Below are 25,269 nucleotides of genomic sequence, written 5' to 3'. Positions count from 1 at the left end.
GTCTGGTACATGTGCATGTGGATGTTTGGGGAACCCTGGGCAGCCTCGTGTTGTGTGTTCTCTTGACCTTCTAGGAACCTGGCCCTTCATGAAGGACGGGGTCTGAACCTCTCCAGTTCTAACACCAATGGTGGAGGGGGAAGACATGAGGGTTTGGTTCTTGGTGAGGCGGGGCCTCCTGCAGCGAGGCACATTGAGAGAGCGGTGCACATTTGTGGTTGAGGACACCATGTACTGTGCTGAGTGACCTTCTCTCCTCTGTACCCCAGTGATCTACAATGGGTGTCCCAGAGCATTCGAGGCCGGCATCTGGTGGCCGCAGACCAAGTTCGGACAGCCAGCGGCAGTGCCATGCCCCAAGGGATCCATGGGTAAGTTATTGTGGCCCATGTCATCCACGGGCAGGAAATTGGACTGAGGCACATATTCTCGCAGGAGAGCCAGCTGAGGCATCAGAACTGTGAAATGTTCCATGTTGAAGAAATGTCTTTAGGCAAAGCATTGGACAGCAGCAAGATACTTTTTCCTTAGTAGTAAATGACAAGACACATTAAAGGCATAACAGAAACATAATTAGCAGAGTGTAGGGATGCCCGCCAGTCAGGCCTGACCCACTTCCTGGCTCTGGCACTCTGGCTGAGGGACTTGCACTGGTGTCTCTCTGTGAAATGGGCACAGTAGCAGTGTCCATGCTGTGAGAGTATTGGGGAGTCCATTGGGGTACACAGGAAGGCTCAGCCCCAGGCAGCTTCTTGGTGCATGTGGAAATCGTGGATACCCAGCAAATGACATAGCTGATTTCTTTTCTCATGGACTAGCTCAGGTGTTCACTGGGTACCCAAGAGGCCTGGCAGTAAGTGTCAGAGCAGCATCGGACGTGACCCTGGGGTGGAAGAAGGGTGCTGTGTTGGCCTCATGGCCACGTGGGGTTCTCACCACCACACAGTGCTCTGGGTTTGAGCACATTTGAATTGGGGAAGTTAAATAAATATGCGTTGATCAGCAGTTTGAATTTTGGGTCCTCCAAATCCATTCTCATTCCCTAGGAAATGCCATTCGACACTGCAGTGGGGAGAAGGGTTGGCTGCCCCCAGAGCTCTTTAACTGCACCACTGTCTCCTTCATGGACCTCAGAGTGGTGGTAGGTTGGTGCCTCAGGGATATGTGTTTGGTGGGACACACACACATGAGTGCATGCGTGTGTGTGTGTGTGTGTGTGTGTGTGTGTGTGTGTGTGTGTGTGTGTGTGTGTTGGTTGGGGCTCCCATCTGGGGAGTACTGGGACAGCTGGAATGGCATGGACACTGACCCCACAGGTCAGTGGCCTGGAGCCAGGCTGGTTTCCATGATTCACATGTGCATTCCTCACCCCAGAGGACCCGGCTCTGCATCCTGTGTTCTGTTCGACTCCCTTTGCCCTCTGATCCTGCCTCTTTTTGTGACATTTATTCTCTTGCATTTCCTGCTTGGTGTCTTTCTCCAAGCCCTCTTTGGCCTTACAGACACTCTTATTTTCATGCTATAAGTATCGACTGGAGTTTGTTTCTAGGTTTCTAGATTTTTTTATTTTTTTGAGTTGGGGTCACACTCTGTCACCCTGACTGGAGTGCAGTGACACGTTGACGGCTCACTGCAGACTTGACCTCCTGGGCTTAGATGATCATTCTGCCTCAGCCTTCTAAGTAGCTGAGACTACAGGTACACCACCATCCCTGGCTATTTTTTTTTTGTAGAAATGAGGTCTTGCTATGTTGCCCAGGCTGGTCTAAAACTTCTGGGCTCAAGCAATCCTCTCACCTCGGCCTCCCAACAGTGCTGGGATTGCAGGCAGGAGCCCCTGCAACCAGCTGCTTCCGCATTTTTTAAGTTCCTTTCTGACTAGGAATCTTCCACCAGAAGGCAGTGAATTTCTGGATAACAGGAGGGGCTGAAAGCAACCGAAGTACATTCACCAACATCAACTGCTTCCCTTGTTCCAGAATGAGAAGCTGAGCCGTAACGAGACTCAGGTGGATGGCGACGGGGCCTTGCGGCTGGTGCGGGCTCTGCGCAACGCCACACGGCACACAGATGCGCTCTTCGGCAATGACGTGCGCACGGCCTACCAGCTGCTGGGCCACATCCTGCAGCATGAGAGCCGCCAGCAGGGCTTCGACCTGGCGGCCACACGGGACGCCGACTTCCATGAGGTAGAAGGGTAGCAGCCTGCTCGGGAACGCCTCTGGGCGGGAGCTGTGGGGTCAGGTACCCTAGAGAGGTTGGGCGTCGCCCTCAACTTGTGGAAGACCATTGTACCCAGGATCACCAACGCTTCATTCTTCAAATGTGAGCTCCAGCCAGTATGGTGACTTGCTAAACTGATGCCAAGTGTGAAAGGGGTGTTTTGGCAAGTAAATGTGGCGATCACAACTCTGATGATACTCACAGTAGTGACCGCTCGCAGCTGCTTGCTTTAGTATGTGCCAGGCGGCATTCTGGGTTTTTTTTTTTGAGTTGGAGTCTCACTCTGTCACCCAGACTGGAGTGCAGTGGCCGCTCTCAGCCACCGCAGCCTCGACCTTCTGGGCTCCGGCGATCCTTCAGCCTCAGCCTTCCAAGTAGCTGGAACTGCAGGCGCACGCTACCACACGCGGCTAATTTTTTTTTATTGTAGAGATGAGGTCAGGCGGGTCTCGAACCCACGGGCTCAGGCAATCCACTCACCTCAGCCTCCCAAAGGCGCGGGATTACAGGCTGAGCCACCGAGCCCGGCGCCAGGCAGCATTCTAAGTGGCTCACCTGTATCAGCCACCTCTCCTTTTCACACAGCAGTACTTTTTTGTAGTGCTATTATCTACCGTTTGACAGGTAAGGAAACTGAAGCACAGCTCGTGAGGGAGTGGGGCCCGGCAGTGGGCTCCAGAGTCTCTGCTTCCAGCCATGATTCCAAGGTCCTGCTTTCAGATGTCCAGCCTTCACCAAGGCCCTCCTGTTCTGCATTAAGTCATCAGCCCCTAAGCAATGTCTGTTTAGGTCAATTGCTGAGAAGATTCATTCAGCCTGATATTCGGAAACTGCTCTTGGAAGGTTCCAAAAACCTCCTTACAGCTCCTCTCCAGGGCTCCCCATCCATGCAGAGCCCCTAGAGGACCTCCTAAGGGACCATCTCATCCACAGAGAGTCCCCCAGACCCTAGGCAAGGTCCCCTCTGTATGATTTTAATCTCAGCCTCAGAGTTTGGGCCGATGGAATCAGTTCTCCATTTTTGACTCTTTGCAAACAGAAGTTTTCCTCCCTTCTGGTTTCTATCTTGGGTTGTGGCCCCAAGCCCCTGTACACAGCCCCACACCCTACACCACCTGCTGCCCCACTGGTTCACATAAACTCTGAGGTGCATGGAGGCGGAACGTCGCCCCCAGAGGAACCGACCATGTGTCCGTGGGTGCCACACTGCATGCACCTCTTTTCAGCCGAGGGCGTGGTGGTTGCCATCACCTGGTTTGCCTGGTGGGGCCAAGGAGTTCTAATATAATCAGGGGTATCTCTGCATGTCTTCCCCCTATTAGTGTCTCATGGTGTACATGGGGAAACCCCTGGTAGGGCTCCCCCCAGACAAAGTCCCTGGCCTTTGAAATTAAATCACCCACAGTCTCTTCTCCTGGATCCCGCCCTGGCTTGATCTTGGCAAGCAAAGGTTTTCTAGGCCTGGTTTGCTCTCTCCTGTTAGCCAGGCCTCCCAGGTGCAAGGCTGAGCACTGTCCATCTGTCTGAGCAGGATGTCGTCCACTCGGGCAGCGCCCTCCTGGCCCCGGCTACCAGGGCCTCATGGGAGCAGATCCAGCGGAGTGAGGGTGGGGCGGCACAGCTGCTGAGGCGCTTCGAGGCTTACTTCAGCAACGTGGCACGCAACGTGCGGAGGACGTACCTGCGGCCCTTTGTCATCGTCACCACCAACATGAGTAAGGACTGCCAGCCAGCGTGGGGGCGGGGCGCCCCATGGATTCACTTGGTGGGCGGAACCCTGAGACCATCTGGATTGGGTACCCCAAGCAGGCCCCCCGGGTGTGGGGTTGGTGGACTGCTGGGCCCCGCTCAGCCGCTTTCTTGGAAAAGTGAGTCAGCAGCTTTGGCTTCTGTCTCCTTGTCTGTAAAATGGGCCTTTGGGAAAACAATCTGTAGTAACACAGCCATTGCTCTGGGGGGACAGATTCTGGGCCATGTGAGCCAGGGGTGTCCAGCGGGCCTTCCAAACCCTCTGATGTAAGACCTTCTAGAGGGTTCCACTACAGTCCAGCCCTCCCAGATAGTCAGTGTTGGATTGAAAGTTTTGGCCATTCTGAAAACACTAAGGGTTCAAGAAAACCCTGGAAGTTGTGTGCGATTGAAGGAACTGTCCCCCTAGTTCTAGCTGTCGACGTCTTTGACAAGTTCAACTTCACGGGAGCCAGCGTGCCACGGTTTGAGGACATTCACGAGGAGTTCCCCAGGGAGCTGGAGTCCTTGGTCTCCTTCCCTGCCGACTTCTTCAAGCCACCTGAGAAAAAAGGTATGCCCGCTCAGAAACCCACTGCTGCCCTTTGGGGTCCCTGCTGTTCGGGGATGGTGGGCATGGCCCTCTGAGAGCGTCCTGGGAGGATAAACAAGATGAGTGACAGCAGGACTCATTGGGGAACATGTTCCTCACTGGACATCCAGGGTGACTAGAGCATTTGCTGGCACAAGCCCTATTGGCAGCAGCGGGTTGTTTCTTACTGGTGCTTAGGTATAGCTTAAGCATCCCTGAAATCAGAAATGCTCCAAAATTGAAAATTTTTTGAGCACTGACATGACACGCCAAGGAATTGCTCATTGGAGCATGCATATAATGCAAATATTCCAAAATTGGAAAAAATTCAAAATCCCAAACACTTTTGGTCCCATGCATATTGGATAAAGGATAATCAACCTGTAATTTCTGATGAACAAACAAGAGAGCACTTAAGTTTGCATGTGAGCTAGTCTTCTATGTGCAGTGAAAAGATGTTTCTACAAAAGATAAAAATCTTAGAATCCCCACCACACAAACAAACCAGAATTAAAGTGGGTTTTTTTGTAGATCCACCATGCCAATTACTAAAAACTTCTCAAAATAATAGGGACATGAAAAGGTAAATAATCTGTAATAGACCATTTAAAATTTGAAATGATTTTAGTATTTAATTTAACATAATATTATTTTAAGTGTCTTAAATAAGCACTGTCGAAGAGGGTTTGCTCTGGTGTGGGATCATGCTTGGTACTGACCCCCTCTTACAAACTGTGTTTAATTTCAGATTGATGTGTGTTTTCAGCATTGTGTTGTCTGTAGGTGTTTTGTTCATAGCTATCCACAGAAGTAATTTTGTGTGTTGGTGGAGGCATGGGTGTCTGTATCTCTTCGCTTCTTTGCCTAGTAGAGGGCTCTCTCTCTGTGGCTGTGTCCCCATCTGTTTCTGAAATGATGCCAGGTTGTCCCTCTCTTGGGGTCTTTGAGCATCAGGAAGGGACACACAGGAACCTACTTGACTTTAAAGCGTCCCTGCAGAAGGATCTCAGGGTACCTGGTTCCCTGCACTCCCCCAGACTACCTCCAGTCAGACCCTCTGGCCCCCAGCTCCCCTGAGCTCTGTAAGTGGCGTTGTATTCAACATAGTGTTTACCCTGCCAAAATGAGTGAGCTAGCACAGTAACACAGTATGGCAGGCACCACTGATTTCATTTCGGCTAATGAGAAGACAGCCCCCTGTCTTTAACCTTTTCTCTCTTCTAATATTCCTCAAGCACGTGACATGCCACATCATGACACCCCCTATAGCGGCATCTAGGAAGCAATTCTCCCAGGACGGGGAGTGGCCACAGCCTCAGCCCCTTACTGTCACTCACTATCCCCCAACTCCCAAAGACCTGCTTTTTCTCACTTCTCAAGCCCTGCAGGATGACCACCTTCATTCCAACACTCTGAGCTGCCGCCTCCTTTCTCACATGGCCACCATCCCTCCAGTCTTTGCTGTGACTTTCCCCTAGGCAGTCTCTCACCCCAACCCGGTCTCCAGGGCCCTCACTTCCCCATGCTCTGACCTACCCTTAGGCCTAAGAGCACATCCTTCCCCTTGACCCATGTGAGGGTTACCTGTCCTACTGGGTGAGAGGTCCCTGGGGGCAGCTGCAGTCTGGGGAAGCCTCGTCCCAGGGAGCCTCCAGAGCACATTTGCTGACTGCCTGGCTAGTTGGGACAGTGATGAGCTGGCCCAGCCATGGAAAACACGAAAGTTTTAGGCACAGCAATTGGTTTGGGACCAGAAGCAAACACCAAGAAGGGACAGATTCATTCTATCCTCACTAGGATAACACCTAGCCACTATTATGCAGTCCATCTACAGAACACCTTTCAGCCTGCAGATCTGAAACTCTGTACCCACATGTATTGTTGTCAGGAGTTGTGGCAGCCCTACTGTGACGAGGAGGATGGGGGTCTGGAGGACTATGGATCCTGACCAACAACTAGAGCCCCCTCCTCTGACTGATCTGAAGCCAGGGTTGTCAACCAGCCTGTGTATCGCTAATCAGTGCTGTTAACCAGCCTGCTTATTGTTAACATGTGTCATTAGCCAGTTCACTGCACCTTACAGGGTCAGAAGAAATTGAGAGCATGTGTCCACCTCAGAGGAGGTGTACCAGTTGGTCAGACAGCATTTTGTTGCACTGGTTGTCTGTTGTGAACCACGGGTCTTCCAGTGTGACATGTTCCCATCCACCTCCATTGCATCTTGACCTACACGTGCAGGCTTGTTTCCCAGGAGGAAGATCCACCCTTTCCCCTCACCCAGGACCCCCTCCCCATCCCTGTCCCTCCCAGCCACATATGGCCTGCTTCCAGAACCTCGGGCCCTAATTACTCATCCCTCCTGCCTTCCCTGGTGCCTGTGTTCTGCACCCAGCATGTGCTCAGTGGGGAGTGAGGTCAGGGGACCCAGAAATCCAGAATGTACTTGGATAAGGCACAGTCAAGGTGCATTTTGTTAGTTGTTGAAAACATGGATGACCTTGGCCTTGTGATCCTCCTGCAAGGTTACAGAAACGAGGAGGGTGGGACAGGTGCAGCTGGAGCTTCCCAGCAGCCTCTCCCTAGGTCACACACAGAATGGAGGCCTTTTATGCAGGCCACCAAGCCCAGACCCATGAGACGACTGCCTGCCCAGCCATGCTGGGGACTGAGAGCCCACCTTCCACATGGTAAGCCCCTGTGTCATACACAAGCTGGGAAGTTCAGGTTTAAACCAGGGTCAACAGCATCCAGAGTTGTGTGCTTCAGTCAGTAGCATGTACACCCCCAAATGTGTAAATCTCTTTATTAACAAGGCCTGTATGTGGCCTCTTGTGTCCTGCTATCATATACAACTTAAAACACACCCATGCCTTAAATGAAAGGAAAGCACAGGCAACTCATATTTCCTCCTGCAGGCTCTCTGTGTAGCCCTGGTGGGACGCAGGAGGGGGTGATGGCATCAGCCCACCATCTGTTCCTTTTTTTTTTTTTTTTTAATGTGGCCAGGCATGTTGGCTCATGCCTATAATCCCAGCACTTTGGGAGGCTGAGGTCAGAGGATTGCCTGAGCACACGGGTCCAAGACCAGCCTGGGCAACTTGGTGAGACCTCATCTCTACAGTAAATTAAAAAAAAAAATTAACAGGGCATGGTGGCACTTGCCTGTAGTTTGAGCTACTTGGAAGGCTGAGGCAGAAGGAGCGCCTGAACCCAATAGGTCGAGGCTGCAGTTGCTGTGAGCGTGTCACTACACTCCAGCCTGGGTGACAGAGTAAGACTTCAGTTTTTAAAAAAATGTGGTCAGCTGGGCACAATGGTTCCCACCTGTAATCCCAGCACTTTGGGAGGCTGAGGCAGGAGGATTGCTTGAGCCCAGGAGTTTGAGACCAGCCTGGGCTACTTAGCAAGACCTCGTCTGCACAAAGAAATAAAAGTAATAAGCCAGGTGTGGTGACGCACCTGTAGTCCCAGCAACTCAGGAAACTGAAGTAGAAGGATCACCTGAGCGGGAGGTTGAGGCTGCGGCAAACTGTGATTGTGCCACTGCACTTCTGCCTGGGCAACAGAGTGAGACCCCTGACTCAAAAAAAAAATGTGTAGTGACATACACTTGCCCTCTTTCCATGGTCAGAGTTGAGTTCAGTGGTGGTAAATACGTTCACACTGTTATGCAGTCCATCTCCAGAAGGCCTTTCAGCCTGCAGATCTGAAACTCTGTATCCACTAAACATTAAGGCCTCTTCCCCCACCCCCGGCACCCGCCTTTCTCTACTTTCTGTCTCTATGAACGTGACTCCCCTACGTTCCTTATATAAGCAGAATCATGCCATATTTGTCCTTTTGTGACTGACTCTATCACTTAGCTTAATGTCCTCCAGCTTTACCCATGCTGTAGCTGTGTCAGCGTTTTCTTCGTGTTTCAGGCTGAATGATATTTCATTGTGTGGATAGACCACATTGTGCTATTGACTCTTTTGAGTTTATCCTCACAAATGGAGTTTCTAAAGTGTATAGAAATTCTGTGTTTGACTTTTGGGGGCCCCATTGGACTGTTTTCCATAGGACATCTGTTGATTTTTCAGAAGTACTTGCTCGAGTTGACAGCAATCGGGTGGGAACACAGATGTCCCTGCCCGAGTCCACACACTGTGTTCACGTTGCAGAAGGTCCCGTGGTGAGGCCGGCTGGCCGGAGGACCACTCCGCAGATGGTGCACCTGGAGCCCAGCACTGAGAGACAGGCCCCGTTCAGCAGGCGGAAGAGACACCCGGATGACCCCGGCCAGTTCGCCATTGCCCTGGTCATTGTTTACCGGACGCTGGGGCAGCTCCTGCCTGAGCACTACGACCCTGATCGCCGCAGCCTCCGGTGAGGCCTGGGCATGGGAGATGCAGGGAGGATCCATTTCCATAGCGTCCTGAGGCGTTCCAAGTCAAAATCCTGGTCACCCTCATGTCTTTACAGTGACACTACACGATGCCCCTGGCCCAAGGACAGGGACTACTGCCCTGTGGTATCCCTCGAATGAGGCTCTGAGTCTGCCGCATGGGCACTGCCCCCTGCAACACTACATACCCTTTGCCCAGGCTCATCCCATTGTGGCTGTCAGAAACGCTCCCTCCCTCCATATGCCCCACTTGTGCCTTGATGGACCCCATCCTGTCCCCCCACACTCAGCCTGAGGCTCTCGTGGCGGTCCTGCTGCTGAGCCTAGCACTAAGGCCTAATCACTCAATACTGGCTGGAAACAATTAATGTCCCCAGAGGGATCTGCATAGTCCTAATCAGAAGCAAGTGCACACCGAGGTTTTCTTTCTTTTTCAACCTTGATATCATTTTCCAGTTACTTCGAGATCATTCTTAGTGACTGGGTGATCCTCCCCTGTGAGCTGTAATTATTTTGGCTTCTTTTACTGGACATTTAATTTGTTTCTTGTGTTTCTGCCATTAGATATTATGGGCTATAACATCTTTGCGCCTGTGCCCTATTTTAAAATTTCTGATGTCCCCCTTTGACCTAGAGGTGACAGGTCTCCCTCATGTACCCCATCAGGGATTAAAAAGTGCTCTGAGGATGAAAACACTGTGAGACCCACAGGTCTGTGTTTGTGGTCTGTGATTCTGTCTCTCCTAGAAAGACATCCATCCTGTGTCCCCATCGTGTTCACGCACAGGATTTAAGGGGATGCTTCCTAATCATGCCTGTCCCTGTGCTCTGGCTTCTTGACCTCAGGCTCCCTAACAGGCCCGTCATTAACACCCCGGTGGTGAGCGCCCTGGTGTACAGCGAGGGGGCTCCGCTCCCGAGCCCTCTGGAGAGGCCCTTCCTGGTGGAGTTTGCCCTCCTGGAGACAGAGGAGCGAACCAAGCCTGTCTGCGTGTTCTGGAACCACTCCCTTGCGTAAGTGTGACACCAGAAGCCCTGAGTTTTCACATGAATGCTCTGCTGAGGTAGTGTGCCTACAGGTCCTGGGGGCTCGGCGGGTGTCCCATGGGTACAGTCTATTGTTTCCCTTCTAGCCCCTTGTGGGGCAGGGAGCTTGTTCCCCTACTCTGCTTCAGGATGTGTCAGAGCCTCTCCCACATACCCGCACATACATGCACACAAACGTGCACATGAAGACACAGACCTGCAGACGTGTGTGTGTACACAGAGCTCCCTCAGGGCCAACACCCGGGATGGAGCCACTCACCTGTGGATGCAGCAGCCGATGCTGGCACCCAGTTCACTGCCAGACAAGGCCAGGCTCGTGGGCACACATGGGCAGTGGGAATCAGTAACTGACCCCAGGCCGACAGTGGGAACTCCTAGTCCAAGTCCCAGGACCAACAAAGCACAGCTTTGGGGTTGGTTTTACCCCCAGAGGCCACACCTACCCGCAGCAGGATTTGTTCAGCTTGTTTCAGGAGCAAAGTCAGAGACCTAGCCAGTAACGTGTCAGAGGCCTAACGCAGTGCCTAAGAGCATCTGTGCTGGCATCCATTTGAGTGAGGAAAAGGTGTTCCCAGTTTGAAAAAAAGAAAGTATGTGATTTTTACCCACCCACGAGACGAGATTCCGAGGCACGTTGTCATTATCTGTCAGCTAAGCAGCAAGTGCTTTTGCTTTTTAGCTGCAGGGCGGTCTGTGTGAGGTGTGGACTTATTTGAGTTGCCCTGTCTTTACAGGGAGCTTAATTTTTCTCTGCTGGCTTGTTTTCACTTTTGCCATCTCTATTTAGAAGAAAACAGTAGAATTGGGGCATGGGTGGGGATGGCCCTTGTTGCCAGGACTGATGCACAGCCTAGAACATAGAGAGACCTGCTGCTTCTCCACATACCAGTGGAAGATGCTAGAAAGGGTTGATACCACATGCATGGGATTCAGGGAGTCAGAGCCTGAGTGCCCCCCACGCCTGAAGCTGGGACTGAATGTTGTGTGTCCCGGTGTTCTCACGCGGCAGGAACATTTCCCGCATCACGATTCCTCTGGAGTTAGAGGACAGCCACAGGTGGGGGCAGTGCTGGGCGCCAACCTGAGCTGAGCAAGCTCATGCCAGGAGTGTGTCCGGCTCAGCAGAGAGAACCTGCTGCATCCTCCTGCTGCTGTGCTTTCCAAATTCGAGTTAATAAGCACCCAGCACAGTGCCTGGAGTATAATAGGCACTAGGCTTACAAAGAGAGGATAAAGGAACCCCTTTCATGACCAGGGACGTCAGGCTCGGCTGTCTTTGGTTGTGCGTTTGAATCCTGGCAATTAGCCCCAGTACTAATGATCTGTCTCTGCTTTATGTTGCACCTATTATTCCCCAGATCTTAAAGTTGGTGGCAAACATATTAACTTTCACATCCTATTTTACAGATGAGGTAACTAACAATCTGAGAGTGGTTACATGATTTTCCCAGAGTCCAAGGAGGGTAGGGCCCTGTCAGTGGTCGAGACACACCTCGTAACAGCTTGTTATTTGGGGCTTCCCATCAGTAAAATGGGAGTAATAATTGGGCCCTGGCTTCCAGGCAGTTCCCATAAAACGTTGTGCAATCTGAAGATGAAAGGGTCAAATGAGCACGAGGTATTATTTCTGAAATCATCTACACTCAGAAGAAGACTGGAGACAAAGCTGCTGTTTGAACCACCAGGTCATGTTTCCAACCACCAGGTCATGTTTCCAACAACGGGGGGTGCTGTGGATGTGAGAGGCTGCCGTTGGGGTTTTACTACTAGATGACACATGCAACTTGAACTTCAGAGGGTGCTTCTTAGAGACACCGACCAGTCACAAAAGAGGAGGGAAACTGTTCACACGGTCCTACCCACGTGGTGGACATACTGGCCTATTGTCCTCATAGCCAGGTGACAGTGGCTCTCATCTCAAAGCCGTGAGGATGGTGAGGAGGACAGGCGGGAGCCATCTGCGAGGGCACCGGACTTGCACATGCACAAGCGACAGTGCTGTGCATCGGCCCCGATCCTTCTGGGTTCAGCAGCATCAGGATGGCCTGGGAGCCCTGAGTCTGGTTAAAGACTGCCCTCCAGCAGGCTCCTTGGTGGAAGGAGTCATTTATTTCACCTCTACCTCTTCCCCCTTTCCTCCGCAGCATTGGTGGGACTGGAGGGTGGTCAGCCAAGGGCTGCGAGCTTCTGTCCAGGAACCGGACGCACGTCATGTGCCAGTGCAGCCATGCGGCCAGCTTCGCGGTGCTCATGGATGTCTCCAGGCGTGAGGTGGGCACCCTCCCCTGCCTGCCCAGCTCTCCTGACAAGTGTACCCAAAGGCTTATTCCATTGGAAACTGGAAATTGAGCCTAGGCCCCAAACCTACCCCCTCCACTAACTATATCTTTCTTTCTAAGCGCTTTGACCAAACCAAATCAACCGATTAAAAAACCTATTCTAGGAGTATTGGCCAGAATCTGTGAGGATTTCCATATCAAAGCCCATGAAAAGGGTTTTCACAGAGCCTGGTTTGTGCATTAAAACCCACCACGGCAAGCCCTATCTATGCACAGGCCCAGAAGGAGCTTCTGGAATATGCCCCTTGCTTCAGACCTGGTCTGTTAGAGGATGCTGCTTTCCACCTGTTTTGAATTGTAAGGAAGAAAGAGACAGCTGTCGGGTACAGCAGGGCTATCTTGCGACCTCAGGGCCACATGCACTAGCCTGCTTAAGAACTCCCCTACCCCCAGCAATGGGTAGCTAATGTTTAACCTCTGGCATCTTAAGCGGCCTAGGAATGTGAGCCAGCCATTGTGGACCTGCAGATGAATTAGGCAGCAGGGCCCGGAGAGGCGAAGGCCGTGAGAGTCTGTTCTGGCCTCCCATCATCAGGACAGGAAGGTGGTGTGAGGCCAGCTGGGGTGTGGCATATGTGAGATCCTGGTATTTAGAAGCCAGAGCCAAAGGCCTAGGTGACCTTCCCGGCTGATCCTGTCTCCTGGGATGTGGCTCGGGGCCCCAGGCCACTGTCCCTCCCAAGGACTTTCTGATGTTGAGTGGCCCTTAGTTCCTGTCACATTCTTGGAAGTGTGAGTCAGCCTTGAGATAGGCCTGGAGAAGGAGATTGTGGGTTTCTGTGTGATGAGCAGCTAAGCTGTAACATGGGCCTGCCAGGTGCCCACCTGCCACCCCCGTTCCCCCCCCCATGGCACTTACAAACAGGTTAGGGCCCAGCCTGGAGGGGATTAATTATTAGTGATCTTTGTGGGATTTGGGGGTTGTCCCATGGCCAGGAAGCTGGGCTAAGAAAGTTGAAATTGAGGCAGAAGAAATGAAGCTTGAATAGGAGTCAGAGGCTCCCACACCCCAGGGCACCTCAAAGTCAGAGGTCTCTCAATAGCCCCCAAGCCAGTGGATAGGAGTCTGGGGGCACTGCTGTAGGTGCCAAGGCACTGGAAGGAGCCTCAGAAAGGGCAGTTCTGGGCCCAGGGCCGTGATCAGCTCAGCCTCTCCAGCCCATGCTAGTCCTGGCTTCCTCTTATTTCACAGGGCAGCCCCTGGCTCACAGTTCTACATCATAAGCAACACCTTCCAGAAGTTACCGGAGAATCAGGGTGTGTTGTTTCCCAAATGCAGAAACTTCCCCAGGGCATTGGGTCCTGGATAGGTGTCCTACTTTGTGAAAGTCTAGAAAACACACAACAGTGTGAATATACTTATTGCTGAAATGTATGCTTGAAAATGACGGCTGGTCAATTTTATGTCATGTATATTTCACTATAGTCTTTTTTAAAAAAATATATGTTGACTGCCCTTAAGAAATGTATCATAAGGGATCCGGAAATTAAAAAAAATAAGTCAGTACAACATGAGGTTTTATAGAGACATGAGCAGTCAAGACAGGAAGTAGCTTTACTTGAGATCATCACAGAATACTTCATATGGCAGTATCTGTAGGATAAACAGGAACGGAGCCCCTGCCAAGGGATATGATGTATATGAAGAGTCAGGTTAGTCCTAAATTACTGGAACATAAAGCTCCACCCCTGTCTAGCTGTGTGACCTCTGGCAAGTTATTCAACCTCTTTAAGCATTAGTTTTCTCATCTGTAAGATGAGGATAGGCCGGGCTCAGTGATTCACACCTGGGGTACCAGTACTTTGGGAGGCCGAGTTGGGAGGAACACTTTCGATGCCAGGAATTCAAGGCTGTAGTGAGCCATGATCACACCACTTTACTCTAGACTGGATAGCAAAGCAAGACTCTCTCTCTTAAAAAAATGTGTTGAGGATAATATTAATACTTTCCTCAAGGTTTTGATCTAAGGATTAAATGAAGTAACACCCTTGGCAGATGTAGTAACATCCCTGCCACATAATAAGTGCTCAGTAAAAGGTAGTTATTCATGTTGTCCTGCTACAAATTACCCTTTTCTTTGTAAAGAGGGAATAATCTCCCCTGGGCTGTGGACCGGTACCAGTCCATGGCTCATTAAGAACAGAGCTGTACAGCAGGAAGTGAGCAGCAAATGAGCAGAGCTTTTACCTTCTGTCCGATCAGTGGTGGCATTAGATTCTCATAGGAGCACAAACCCTATTGTGAACTGCGCATATGACCTAGGTTGCGCATTCCTTATGAGAATCTAATGCCTGATGATCCCTCCCCTACCCCCTCACAGTCCATGGAAAAATTGTCTTCCACAAAACCAGTCCCTGATGCCCAAAAGGTTAGAGACTGCTGTTTTAGCCCAAAGAAGAAAATCTGCAATAGGATTAAATGAAACAAAGCACAGGAGACATTGCAGGCTCCTGCCGCTGAGACACATTTGCCTTTTGCCTAAACTGAGAATCCATGTGGAAGGTTTCTGCTAGTTCAGAATTTTGGGCGAGTTCTATCAGAGCCATGGCTCTTACCGTCTCTCCTGCTTTTAACCCACCTGCTCACAGCACGGGGAAGTCCTGCCCCTGAAGATCATCACCTATGCCTCTGTGTCCTTATCGCTGGTGGCCCTGCTGGTGGCCTTTGTCCTCCTTGCCCTGGTCCGGACACTGCGCTCCAACCTGCACAGCATCCACAAGAACCTCATTGGGGCGCTCTTCTTCTCCCAGCTGATCTTCGTGATCGGGATCAGCCAGACAGAAAACCCGGTAAGGCCACCTCCTCCCCTTTCTCCCCGGCCCGTGGGCTTCCCGTGCCTGTGCTGTTACATAGGCGTTGTGTTATCGCACGGATCTGTTCTTTCAGTCTTCCAGCAAGGCTCACATAGGGAAGGATTCTTTCTCATCTTTGTGAAGAGGGAGTTTCCTGAAATTTCACTTCAGCACGTGCACCAGGGAATCTCCTGGGAATTGGTGACTCTCAGGCCAAGTCACATGGTCTTGTCACCACTTTGCATCCAGGAAGGATCCTCTCTTCAAAGCCACCTGCAGGACCCAAGTCAAAAGGGCCAGGAGCTTCCTACCCATCTAGTCTTATCCTCCTAATGTGACCACTAGTGATTGCATAAGAAATTACAGCTATTTGTCAAGTCCCAGAAGCCTTCAAGCTATAACTAGAACTTTCATGGCCTTGAAGACACTGCGTCTCCTTCCCCTCTGCATTTTCCCCATTTTCTGTGGAAGCTCATGTGTGTCCCCAGAGAGGGAGACAGATGTCCAGGACAAGCCTAGGATGTGGGGAAATGGTTCTAGATGGATGTATGGGTTGAAAAGAGTAAATGGGAAGGAGAGATGAGGGCAAGAGAAGAGAAAAAGATGGGTGAGCCTTCAGTTGATCTGATTAAATATAGGGGTGTCACATGGACTCATAGGGTGTTTCTTGGGCTCCTGGGGTATCACACAGGACTTTGGTGTATTCTGTGAGCTCATGAGGTATCCTGGAAGCTCTTGGGGTATCATATGGCTTCCTGGGGTATCCTGGAAGCTAGTGCGGTCAAGTGGCTTCCTGGAGTATCCTGGAAGCTCGTGGGGTGTCCAGCCAAATATGTAAAGCTAACAAGTTTCTTCTGGACAGATGATGATAATCAGGCCACCTTTTCCTAGACCCTTGATTTCCTCTTTTAAACCTCCGAGCCTTCCAGCTTGGGGAAGGCCAGTTCCTTGGAGAGGGATAGACCCAGACCCATGAATTGCTAAGGTGAGTGAGAGCCAGCACTGCCAGCTGGAGTCTTCCTTCATGCCCACTGGGGAAAATGAGGCTTTTAGGGTGAAATGAAGGCTCTCTTGCATTGCAGCTTTCCAACAATCATAAGATAATAACGATGGGGAGTGGTTAGCCCACGTTTGGGCTGTGCCTGGTACCATGGTAACCGATTCAAGTGTACTGGCTGGTGCTGTCCTCCCCACCACCACCTTCACTTCACTTCACTGATGCTCCTTTAAGGAATGTGTCTGAGACACATGACTACTGGGTGGGGTGGTGGGGTTCACGGGCAAGCCGTTGGACTCCAAGGACCAAGCACTTTACCACCTTGTCTCTTTCTGAGGAGATAAGCGGCCCTTTCTGAAATTGTTGGAAAGAGCTGACCCACATTAGATAGCTGCTGCATTAACAATGGGCTTTGGGTGTGTTTAACCCTTTACCTGTAGTCACCATTCACACACTCAGTAGGTGTACATTGAATGGAAACCCAGCAGAGGATGGAACAAGAGGTCCAGGGTCCACTTCCTGGAGTTGGTCCAGGTCCTGCCCCCAAAGGGGATGCACCCCCCACTCTGAGGTTGCTCCTAGGTGGGGCGACTATAGGGGCTGCACTAGAAAGCGACTTTTCAGCCAAGATGGAAAGCTGGAGAGAGATTCACCAGACAACAGGGAATATAGAAGACACCGGAAAGCATGCAGGGTGGCAGGATCCAGGTGAGGAAGGGAGGTGAGAACCCTGTCCTGTACCACCCTGCAACTGAATGAGAGTCCCACAAGGCAGCCTCTGTCTTGACTGGAAGTCCAGTCCATATGCATACACTAAGGGCACTAGTCTCAGACAGAGGTAAGTAGCTTGGCCTCGCCAGTGAAATACAGTCAGGAATTGTCCAATCAGATACAAATGAGACAACTCTTACACAAGGCATAAAGGTCAAGAGTAAAAGGGCCAGGCGCCGTGGCTTACACCTGTAATCCCACCACTTTGGAAGGCCGAGGCAGGAGGATCACTTGAGCTCAGGAGTTCGAGACCAGCCTGGGCAACATATCAAGACCCTGTCTCTACAAAACATTAGCCTGGCATGACGTCATGTACCCATTGTCCCAGCTACTCCAGAGGCTGAGGCAGAAGGATTGCCTGAGCCCAGGAGACTGAGGCTGCAGTGAGCCATGATCATGTCACTGCACTCCAGCCTGAGTGACAGAGTGAGACTCTGACTTAAAAACAAAAAAAAAGTAATGAAAAAGAATATGACAGATAAATACCAACTGGAGTAAACCTGAGGATCTTTGCAATTATCAAAGTAAATCGGTTTCAGAATAAGCAGCAGTATTTAGGGATAGAAAGGGTTACTATAGAATGATTTAAAAGGTCCATTGTCTGGAAGAAATAAACTTCTAAATTTTTACATACTTACTAAAATGAACTGAAAATATGCCTATAGAAAGCACAGCTTGATCTTAAAAATTCCAGGGAGATTGATAAGAATCATAATGAAAATTCTGTTAATAAAAGTATCACGTCAGGACATATAGTATGCAATAAAAGCAGAGCTGAGGAACTTTTCTTAAGTAAATCTTTTCTTCTTTAAAAAAAAAAACAGAGCTGAGTGGTAAATTTAGAAGATAATAAAGGAGATGATGAAAAGCAGACATCAACAAAATAGACAATAAAGATACAAGAGGAAACAAAGCCATAAGTTGTTTTTTGAAAAGAGAAATCTCTGGTGAGACTGATGAGGAAAAAAAGACTAAAAGCACAAATAACCAATTTGGAGAAGATTTGCTAGTTTGAACAATTTAATGCTCGTATATTTGAAACTTACATGAAATGGATATGTTCTGAGAAAAATATAACTCCTTTGTCAGAAGTGATTCAAGATTTAGAAAGCCTGAACAGTCCTATAACCATTAGAGAATTTGCATTGGTGTATAAAAAAATCATACCCAGATTGAGTTTATCTTAGGAGCACAAGGGTGATATAGCATTATAAAAATCTACAATTGTCATTTAAGGGGAAAATATGATTTTACTCAGAAATGAATGTAGACAAGAATTTTGATAGATGTCACACTTACTAATGATTAGAAAGAAAGAAAGAACCCTTTAAAAAACTAGGAGTAGGAAAAACTCTTTAACCTCATAAAGGGTGTCTATGGAAAACCTACTGTTGACATAAACAATAATAGGAAAATATTAGAAGTATTTCCTCTAAAATCAGGAAGCAACTTCACCACTCTTTTCATTTTACTAAAGGGCCCAGCCAGTGCAGTAAACAAGAAAAATACATTACTGGCATAGACGTTGGAAAGGAAGAAACAAAGCTGTCATTATTTATGAGATGATACAAGTGACATGAAGGATCTCATAGAAAAATCTAAAATAATCTTGAGACATATCTGAGAAACAAGTGGAGAGCTTAGCAAACCAGCTAGCTGTTATTGGAGATGTAATATATATAAAATCATTCCTGTGCATCTGCCACCAGTGTATTTAACATGTAATTTACAAATGTTGAATACGTTTGGCTGTCACTGGGAGGAAGGGAAATGCAGCAGGGCTGCAGCAGGGGGAGCTGGGGCTTGTGGAGCTGCCACGGGATTTGAGCTCTTTGAAAAGGAAATAGAATAATACAAGAGGGAAGGGTGGCCAGGCATGGTGGCTCACACCTGGAATCCCAGCACTTCGGGAGGCCAAGGCAGGAGGGTTGCTTGAGCCCAGGAGTTCAAGACCTGCCTGGGCAACATAGCAAGACCTTGTCTCTACAAAAAATAAAAGAAATTAGCGAGGTGTGATGGCGCATGCCCATGGTCCCAGCTACTTGGGAGGTTGAGGCGGGAGGTTTGCTTGAGCCCAGGAGTTTGAGGCTGCAGTGAGCTGTGATTGTGCCACTGCATTCTAGTTGGGTGACAGAGTGAGACTCTTGGAGACAAGGTCCCCGAAAAGTGGAAAGGGACCTAGAGGGGTCCAACTTTGGAGGCAGCAGTGGTGACACGCATCCCTGATGACAGGTCAGTGAGTAAAGCACAGGGAAGATAGGCTTGTTGGGCTTGGTGTGGTGGAGACACTTGCAGGCCACAGTTAGGTGGGAGGTGGTAGAGCCAGGATGGTACACTGGGTCTCTGGTGCTGTTTCAACTTTTGTGTGTGTGGAGGTGTTGGAATCTTGCTCTGCCATCTGAGCTGAAGTGCAGTGGCTCACTCACGACCACCGCAGCCTTGACCTGCTGGGCTCAGGTGATCTTTCTGCCTCAGTCTTCAAAGTAGCTGGAACTACAGGCACGCGCCACCATACCCAGCTAATTTTTTGATTTATTGTAGAGATGAGGGCTCACTGAGTTGCCCAGGCTGGTCTCAAACCCCTGGGTTTAGGCAGTCCTCTCACTTTGCCCTCCCAAAGTGCTGGGATTACAGACCTGAGCCACCACGCCCTTCCTTGCAGACATTTAACCACCCAGAGGTTGGAGCTCAAGCCCACCTGTTCCACATGGCGTATCATCCCCAGACCTGCTGCAGCCCGCTATTTATGTGTGGTATTTCACATGTCCGTCACTGAATAGTGACCACGTGCATTTGGAGTGACCTTAGGAGGTTCCAAGGTGACTCTCCTCTAGACCTGATCACTCTCTCAACAGCGTCTTGTTTGGGAACAGTGAGCCATTCTAATGCTGCCACCTGCTGTTGACAGAGCTGTCCTTTTCCCATTCCTTGTACAGAGGATGAACAGGACCACCCATTTGTCACCCAGTAGAAGGGGTCCAGGATGAGGAGTAGGCAACAGGTCGGGGGCCAGGTCACCTAGAACCTGAGGGCCACACCATCTTCCTCTTGCAGCAGTATTGTGCCATGAGAACTGCAGCCAGGGTTGCGTTTTAGAAAGACAAGCCTGGCTGCAGGTAGGCAATGGATGGAAGGGGAACCAGGTCAGCAAAGCAGCCTGATGGTGTGCTCATAGGCCAGAGAGGTGGGGTTGTAGCCCAGAACTGAGGCCAGGGCAGCAAGAATGAGGAGGAGGAAAAGACAGTACCAACTGGGCACAGAAGGAGCACGAAGGAGGGGCTGAGAGTAACTTTAAGATCTCCAAGGGGCGTCAGGCTTGGTGTGATGGCGCCTGTAATCCCAGCACTTTGGGAGGCTGAGGCGAGTGGATTGCCTGAGCCCGCAGGTTCAAGACCAGTCTGGGCAATTTGGCAAGACCTCGTCTCTATAATAAAAATTTAAAAATTAGCCAGGCGTGGTAGCGCGTGCCTATAGTTCCGGCTGCTTAGAAGGCTGAGGCAGATGGATTGCCAGAGCCCATCAGGTCGAGGCTGTGGTGGCTGTGAGTGTGCCACTGCACTCCAGCCTGGGCGACAGAGTGAGACTCCAACTCAAAAAAAAAAAAAGATCTCCAGGGGAGCACTGAGTAGGTGAAGATGCCACTCATTGAGATGTGAGATTGGTCATACCCATGGGGGGCTGAGGAGGGTGCAGGACTTGAGAATGGAAGCAGGCTTCAGGAAACACAGTCAAATAAAAAGACCAAGATGAAATTTTCCAGCTAGCTATTCAGGGCTACGTGCAGACTTCTTCCTCTTTAATTGCAAGCAATGGGACCCCTCAAGACTCCTCTCAGGAGGAGAGGGTGGGCACTCCCACCTCACAGGCCGATCTTGAGAAGGTTCCGTTGATAAACTTAGTGCTTCTCAGCGGGGACAGTTGAAGCACCAGACCTGGCACACAGAGGACAGGCCCCAAAGCGTATATCAAATGGACAGGGGCCAAACCTTATTGCTGCCCTCCAGGTGTTCCCCGTGGCCACGGTGACGGGGGCCAACATGGCAGAGCCGATGTGCTGCTGTGGCGGCTTCTTCACACGCACAGCTGGGCGCACCCGCACCTCCATGCCTGCTCTTATCAGTGCATCAGACCGAGAAGGCTCTCGGCAGGAAGTGCTTGATTCATTTCAAAACCCTTCAAGTGTGCTTTTGAGTGGTCTGAATAGAGGCGGGGAGAACCCACAAGCCACTCCTTGCAACTACATACCACGTGTGAGATGCCCAGAGGCCGTCCTCCTGGCACAAGCTCTGACTCATCTCCTGCCTGGAGTGGGAGCTCCCAGGCGGCCATGCACTGCTGAGCACGAAGAAGAGAAGGAGGCCCGCAGAGTCCCGGGGGCTTGGCATCGTGCCTGGTTTTTATGGGTTTTTTTGTAAACTCACAATCCCATCTCTGGGCGAGGTTTCTCATCTCAGACCACTGGCAGGCTGAAATGATTTATTGTGCGTTTGCGTTTTGTCTTTGTTCTTTTTCTGGGAAAGGCAGTACATTTCGTGGAGAGGTCTGCGTGTACGACCCCACTCAATTGAAGACTTAGTTCTAGCGCTTTCTGTTTCCAAAAGGTGGTTTTGTGGGCTTACTCTTCACACTGTTTAAGGCAGCGGTCCAGCCAATTTTCTCGCCTCCTTCCTTTTCCTAAGCCAGCATGCTTTCCACTCAGGAAACTGGGCTGTTGGTGTGAGGATCATCAGTGCCAGGCCCACGCCCTCAGCCCATTTCCTGATGAGTCCAATGTCCCGGGCAAAGGGCATGTCCCCGGTCATAACATAAGACTATTTTTCTTCTCCTTTGGTTCCTGCTGTGTTGGGTCTTTGACAGATAGTAATGCGAAAATGGTTCCCTCCCACACCTCTAGGACTTTCGTTTCTGGGGAATACTGGGAGGTGTCTGTCTAGCCACCCTGGAGCCTGCGCTCTGTTGGCCTCTTTTGGGGTATGCTGACCTGGTGCCTAAGTAAAGTGGCATCCAGCCTGGGATCAAGGTGGCAGCCCTCTGCTTTCTCAACCCTCTTGTGTATGTTGGAGGTATCTCCCTGGCGAGGATGCTGAGAGCCCTGGCAGGTGGCCTGTTGGGATGGCTGCAGAGGATTGGATATGTCGGGTGTGAGGCCAGCTATGGATGGGACTAGGTTTGGGGCCCAGATATGGGGTAGAGAACCAGGGGCGAGGCTCAGCTGTGGATGAGGCCAGGTGTCAGGGGGAGGCCCCAGCTGCAGGACAGGCCAGGACCTTTTTTGCCTCTCCCCTCAGGGCTCCCATCTCCCACTTGAGGGTCTGGTTTCCTGGGACCTGGAGGGGAGTCTACTGCCGTCTTCCAGCAGGTCATCTATAGGAGCACAGGCCGGGGCAGCCCCTCCTAGAGAGCCCTGTGTGAAGTTGCTCTGGGTCACATCTTCAAGCCCAGTTATGGAGTATGTGGGACTGGATTTTCACTAATGGCCTCAGAGGCTGGACTCCGGGTGATCCCAGTGTCCCTGTCCCCTCCCCACCACTGCCTTCCTCCCATTCTCACACCGCCCTCTGTGTCCAGGCAGGCAGGGCTGGCTCACCCAGATGGCTCTCCAGCGGGTTCAGCTGCCCACAGGGGCCACACACTGTCCCTCAGTTGCCCTGTGGATGTTGATTCTATCTTCCCAGCACCCACCCATTGGCCAGACACATAGCCTCGCCTAGTTAAAGACCAATGTGTAGAACAAATGCTCTCATCCCTGTTCTTTCTTTGATGGAAATTCATTGATCACAGCACAAGGAACTTGCTATTTGCCAACCAGGTCACTGCATGGGGCTCCTCCCTTCCTCTGGCTGCACCCGCTGGGCCTTGGGGACCTCTGTGGGGTCAGCAGCAGTGGTCATAGGCCAGAATCATAGTTTGGGACCCTCACCCCACGCAGGCCTACCTACATGGTAATTTTTGTTTAAACATTAGATGCCAACATTTAAAATTCTGGAATCATCACACAAAAGTCTATATTTCTGGCTTCTCTCAAACTAGATGCTCTGTCCACCCTTGTCCCTGAGCCACACTCACTCATGGTAGTGATCCCAGCCAAGGAGGGGTTCCTGGGTGCCTCACTCCTCTGTGCCCTGTCCTACAAGTGAGACCCTGAGATGCTGTGATTATTGGTGCTTAGCCACTCCTGAGTGAATTAAATGGGAGAAGCAGTGAACTTGCTTTCCTTCTGCAGAAGCTAGAGCCCCTCACATCGGTAGAGTGGTCTGACTAGGTCACTTCCCCCCCACCCCTACCCTGGGCTCATGCTCTTTTGGCCTCGGCCTGTGGTACAAGAGTCCTTGCTGAGCCAGACCCCATGCTCTGCACAGTCCTTGTGCATTGGGCTTTCTCTCCCTCCACCCAGATGGGGTCCTCACTGAGCCTGATCCCCTCTCTGAGCCCTGACCCCCTCTTTGTGCAGTTCCTGTGCACTGGGCTCCCTCCTCAACTCAGGAGGGCCCTCTCTCAGCCGGGACCCCTTTCTGAGCCTACACCTTCTCTCTGTGCAGTTCCTGTGCACAGTGGTCGCCATCCTCCTGCACTATGTCTACATGAGCACCTTCGCCTGGACCCTGGTGGAGAGCCTGCATGTCTACCGCATGCTGACCGAGGTGCGCAACATCGACGCGGGACCCATGAGGTTCTACTATGTCGTGGGCTGGGGCATCCCCGCCATCATCACAGGTGAGGATGCACGGGTGGCCCTCCCAGGGCAGCCTGCATCACAATACAGACTTCCAACAGACCCTGGCACAGTGGGGATCCATATGTTGTTGTTGACATGAGAACTGAGGCCCCCAGCTGCAGCAGGAAAAGCGGTCGGTCCTTCCTTCTCTTCAGTGCCAGCCCCAGTGCTTGTCCAGCCCCCAGCAAAAGAGGGCCCAGCCCTGCATGTTTGTCTGTACACACGAGGGCAACTGCTCAGTGCCCACCTGGAAATATCTTCTATAAGGTGTGAGCTCCTTGAGAACCAGGCCCAGGTCTGTTCAAGGTTCTGTCTGCAACACCTAACAGACAAAAGCTCCATGTCTGCCCACTGGATGGGTGGGTGGGTGGATGGATGGATGGATGGATGGATGGATGGATGGATGGATCAGTGAGTAAGTAAGTGGATGGATAGGTGGGTGGGTACATGGTTGGATGGATGGATGGGTCAATGAGTGGATAAGTGGATGAAAGGATGGTATATGGATGTTGGATGAGTGAATGAGTGAATCAGTGAACAGAACAGCAGTGCTTCCTCAGCACACTTTCCACTAAAAATCAGAAAGTCACAGTTTGCTTCCTGCTGAGAAGGAGCCACCTTTTATACAAAGACTGGGGCAGAGGTAATGGAGAGGGGGGACTGCTGTCCCCAGGGCTGTGCCCAGCAGCCACCCTGGGGCCAGAGCACAGTCAGTTGCTGATCCATCCTGGTTCCCACAGTGACACTCCTGATTAGTCTTCTCCCACCAGACAGGTTCCTGGGCCCAGGTGTTCTAATATGACTCATCACCCCTCCAAGGGACCCCAGAGTACTCTTTTTACTTCTACACACAGCTGCCGAGGCAGGGCAGGGTGGCCTGGTGGCAGCTGGCTGCTTTTACTCTTAGTGCGACAGGGAGGTGATATCTTGTCCCGATTAGGTGGTTATCGTGAGAGAACATTGAGATGAAGAACATGTCGTGGAAAATGGTCTTTTCAGCCACTCTGTGTAAAAACAGCTCAACCCTGGCTGGGCTCAGTGGCTCAGCCTGTAATCCCAGCACTTTGGGAGGCGGAGGCAAGTGGATTGCCTGAGCCTGCAGGTTCGAGACCAGTCCGGGCAACTTGGTGAGACCTTGTCTCTACAATAAATAAAAAATTAGCCGGGTGTGGTAGTGTGCACCTGTAGTTCCGGCTACTTGGCTGGCTGAGGCAAAAGGATTGCTGGAGCCCAGCAGGTCAATGCTGGGATGGCCGTGAGTGGGCCACTGCTCTCCAGTCTGGGCAACAGAGTGAGACTCCAACTCAAAAATAAGAACTCAATCCCTCAGATGAGAGTGGTCCCTCCACACCTCTGTTGCATTTCCCACATGAAATGCCCCTCCCTCCCTGCCTCTTGAGACAGCTTTGGAATCTAAATCCAGATATTTCACATTTCTAACTTGCTTTAAGAACATTTTTTTTAAAAACACTTATGTTTCTTAGACGTGTTCATCAAATGATTCCCAAGGAACTTCAGACACTTGAGAGTGTTGGCTGACTGCAGCTGCCTTGTCCAACTGTCTGGGCCTGCACTTGTCTCAGTGGTCATGGCAAAGTGTCCCTGGCTCCTGGCCTGCAGGAACCCAAGGTGAACTGAGTGCCAGCTGGTTCTTTGGGGACTCTGCTTTCCTTTCTT

The 25,269-nt window shown here is 50.9% G+C and overlaps 1 protein-coding gene across 1 annotated transcript in view; it reads left to right on the top strand.

Moving 5' to 3' along the window:
• CELSR1 (cadherin EGF LAG seven-pass G-type receptor 1) overlaps positions 1-25,269 on the top strand; it is a gene marked incomplete at its 5' end in the record, with an annotated part of 180,755 nt that overhangs the window by 146,820 nt on the left and 8,666 nt on the right. Inside the window, 10 exons of the mRNA XM_021707906.1 lie at positions 270-371; positions 1,047-1,141; positions 1,980-2,189; positions 3,755-3,938; positions 4,382-4,525; positions 8,707-8,911; positions 9,777-9,944; positions 12,122-12,248; positions 14,906-15,106; positions 23,417-23,591. Of these exons, the coding sequence (XP_021563581.1) occupies positions 270-371; positions 1,047-1,141; positions 1,980-2,189; positions 3,755-3,938; positions 4,382-4,525; positions 8,707-8,911; positions 9,777-9,944; positions 12,122-12,248; positions 14,906-15,106; positions 23,417-23,591 (1,611 nt within the window). The remainder of the gene's footprint in view (positions 1-269; positions 372-1,046; positions 1,142-1,979; positions 2,190-3,754; positions 3,939-4,381; positions 4,526-8,706; positions 8,912-9,776; positions 9,945-12,121; positions 12,249-14,905; positions 15,107-23,416; positions 23,592-25,269) is intronic.

The sequence above is a fragment of the Carlito syrichta genome, unplaced genomic scaffold (genome assembly GCF_000164805.1).
Source record: "Carlito syrichta isolate Samal-C Ts95f unplaced genomic scaffold, Tarsius_syrichta-2.0.1 Scaffold126791, whole genome shotgun sequence".
NCBI lineage: Eukaryota > Metazoa > Chordata > Mammalia > Primates > Tarsiidae > Carlito > Carlito syrichta.
Note: the sequence above shows the minus strand (reverse complement) of the source record. Positions and strands in the feature narration are given on the sequence as shown.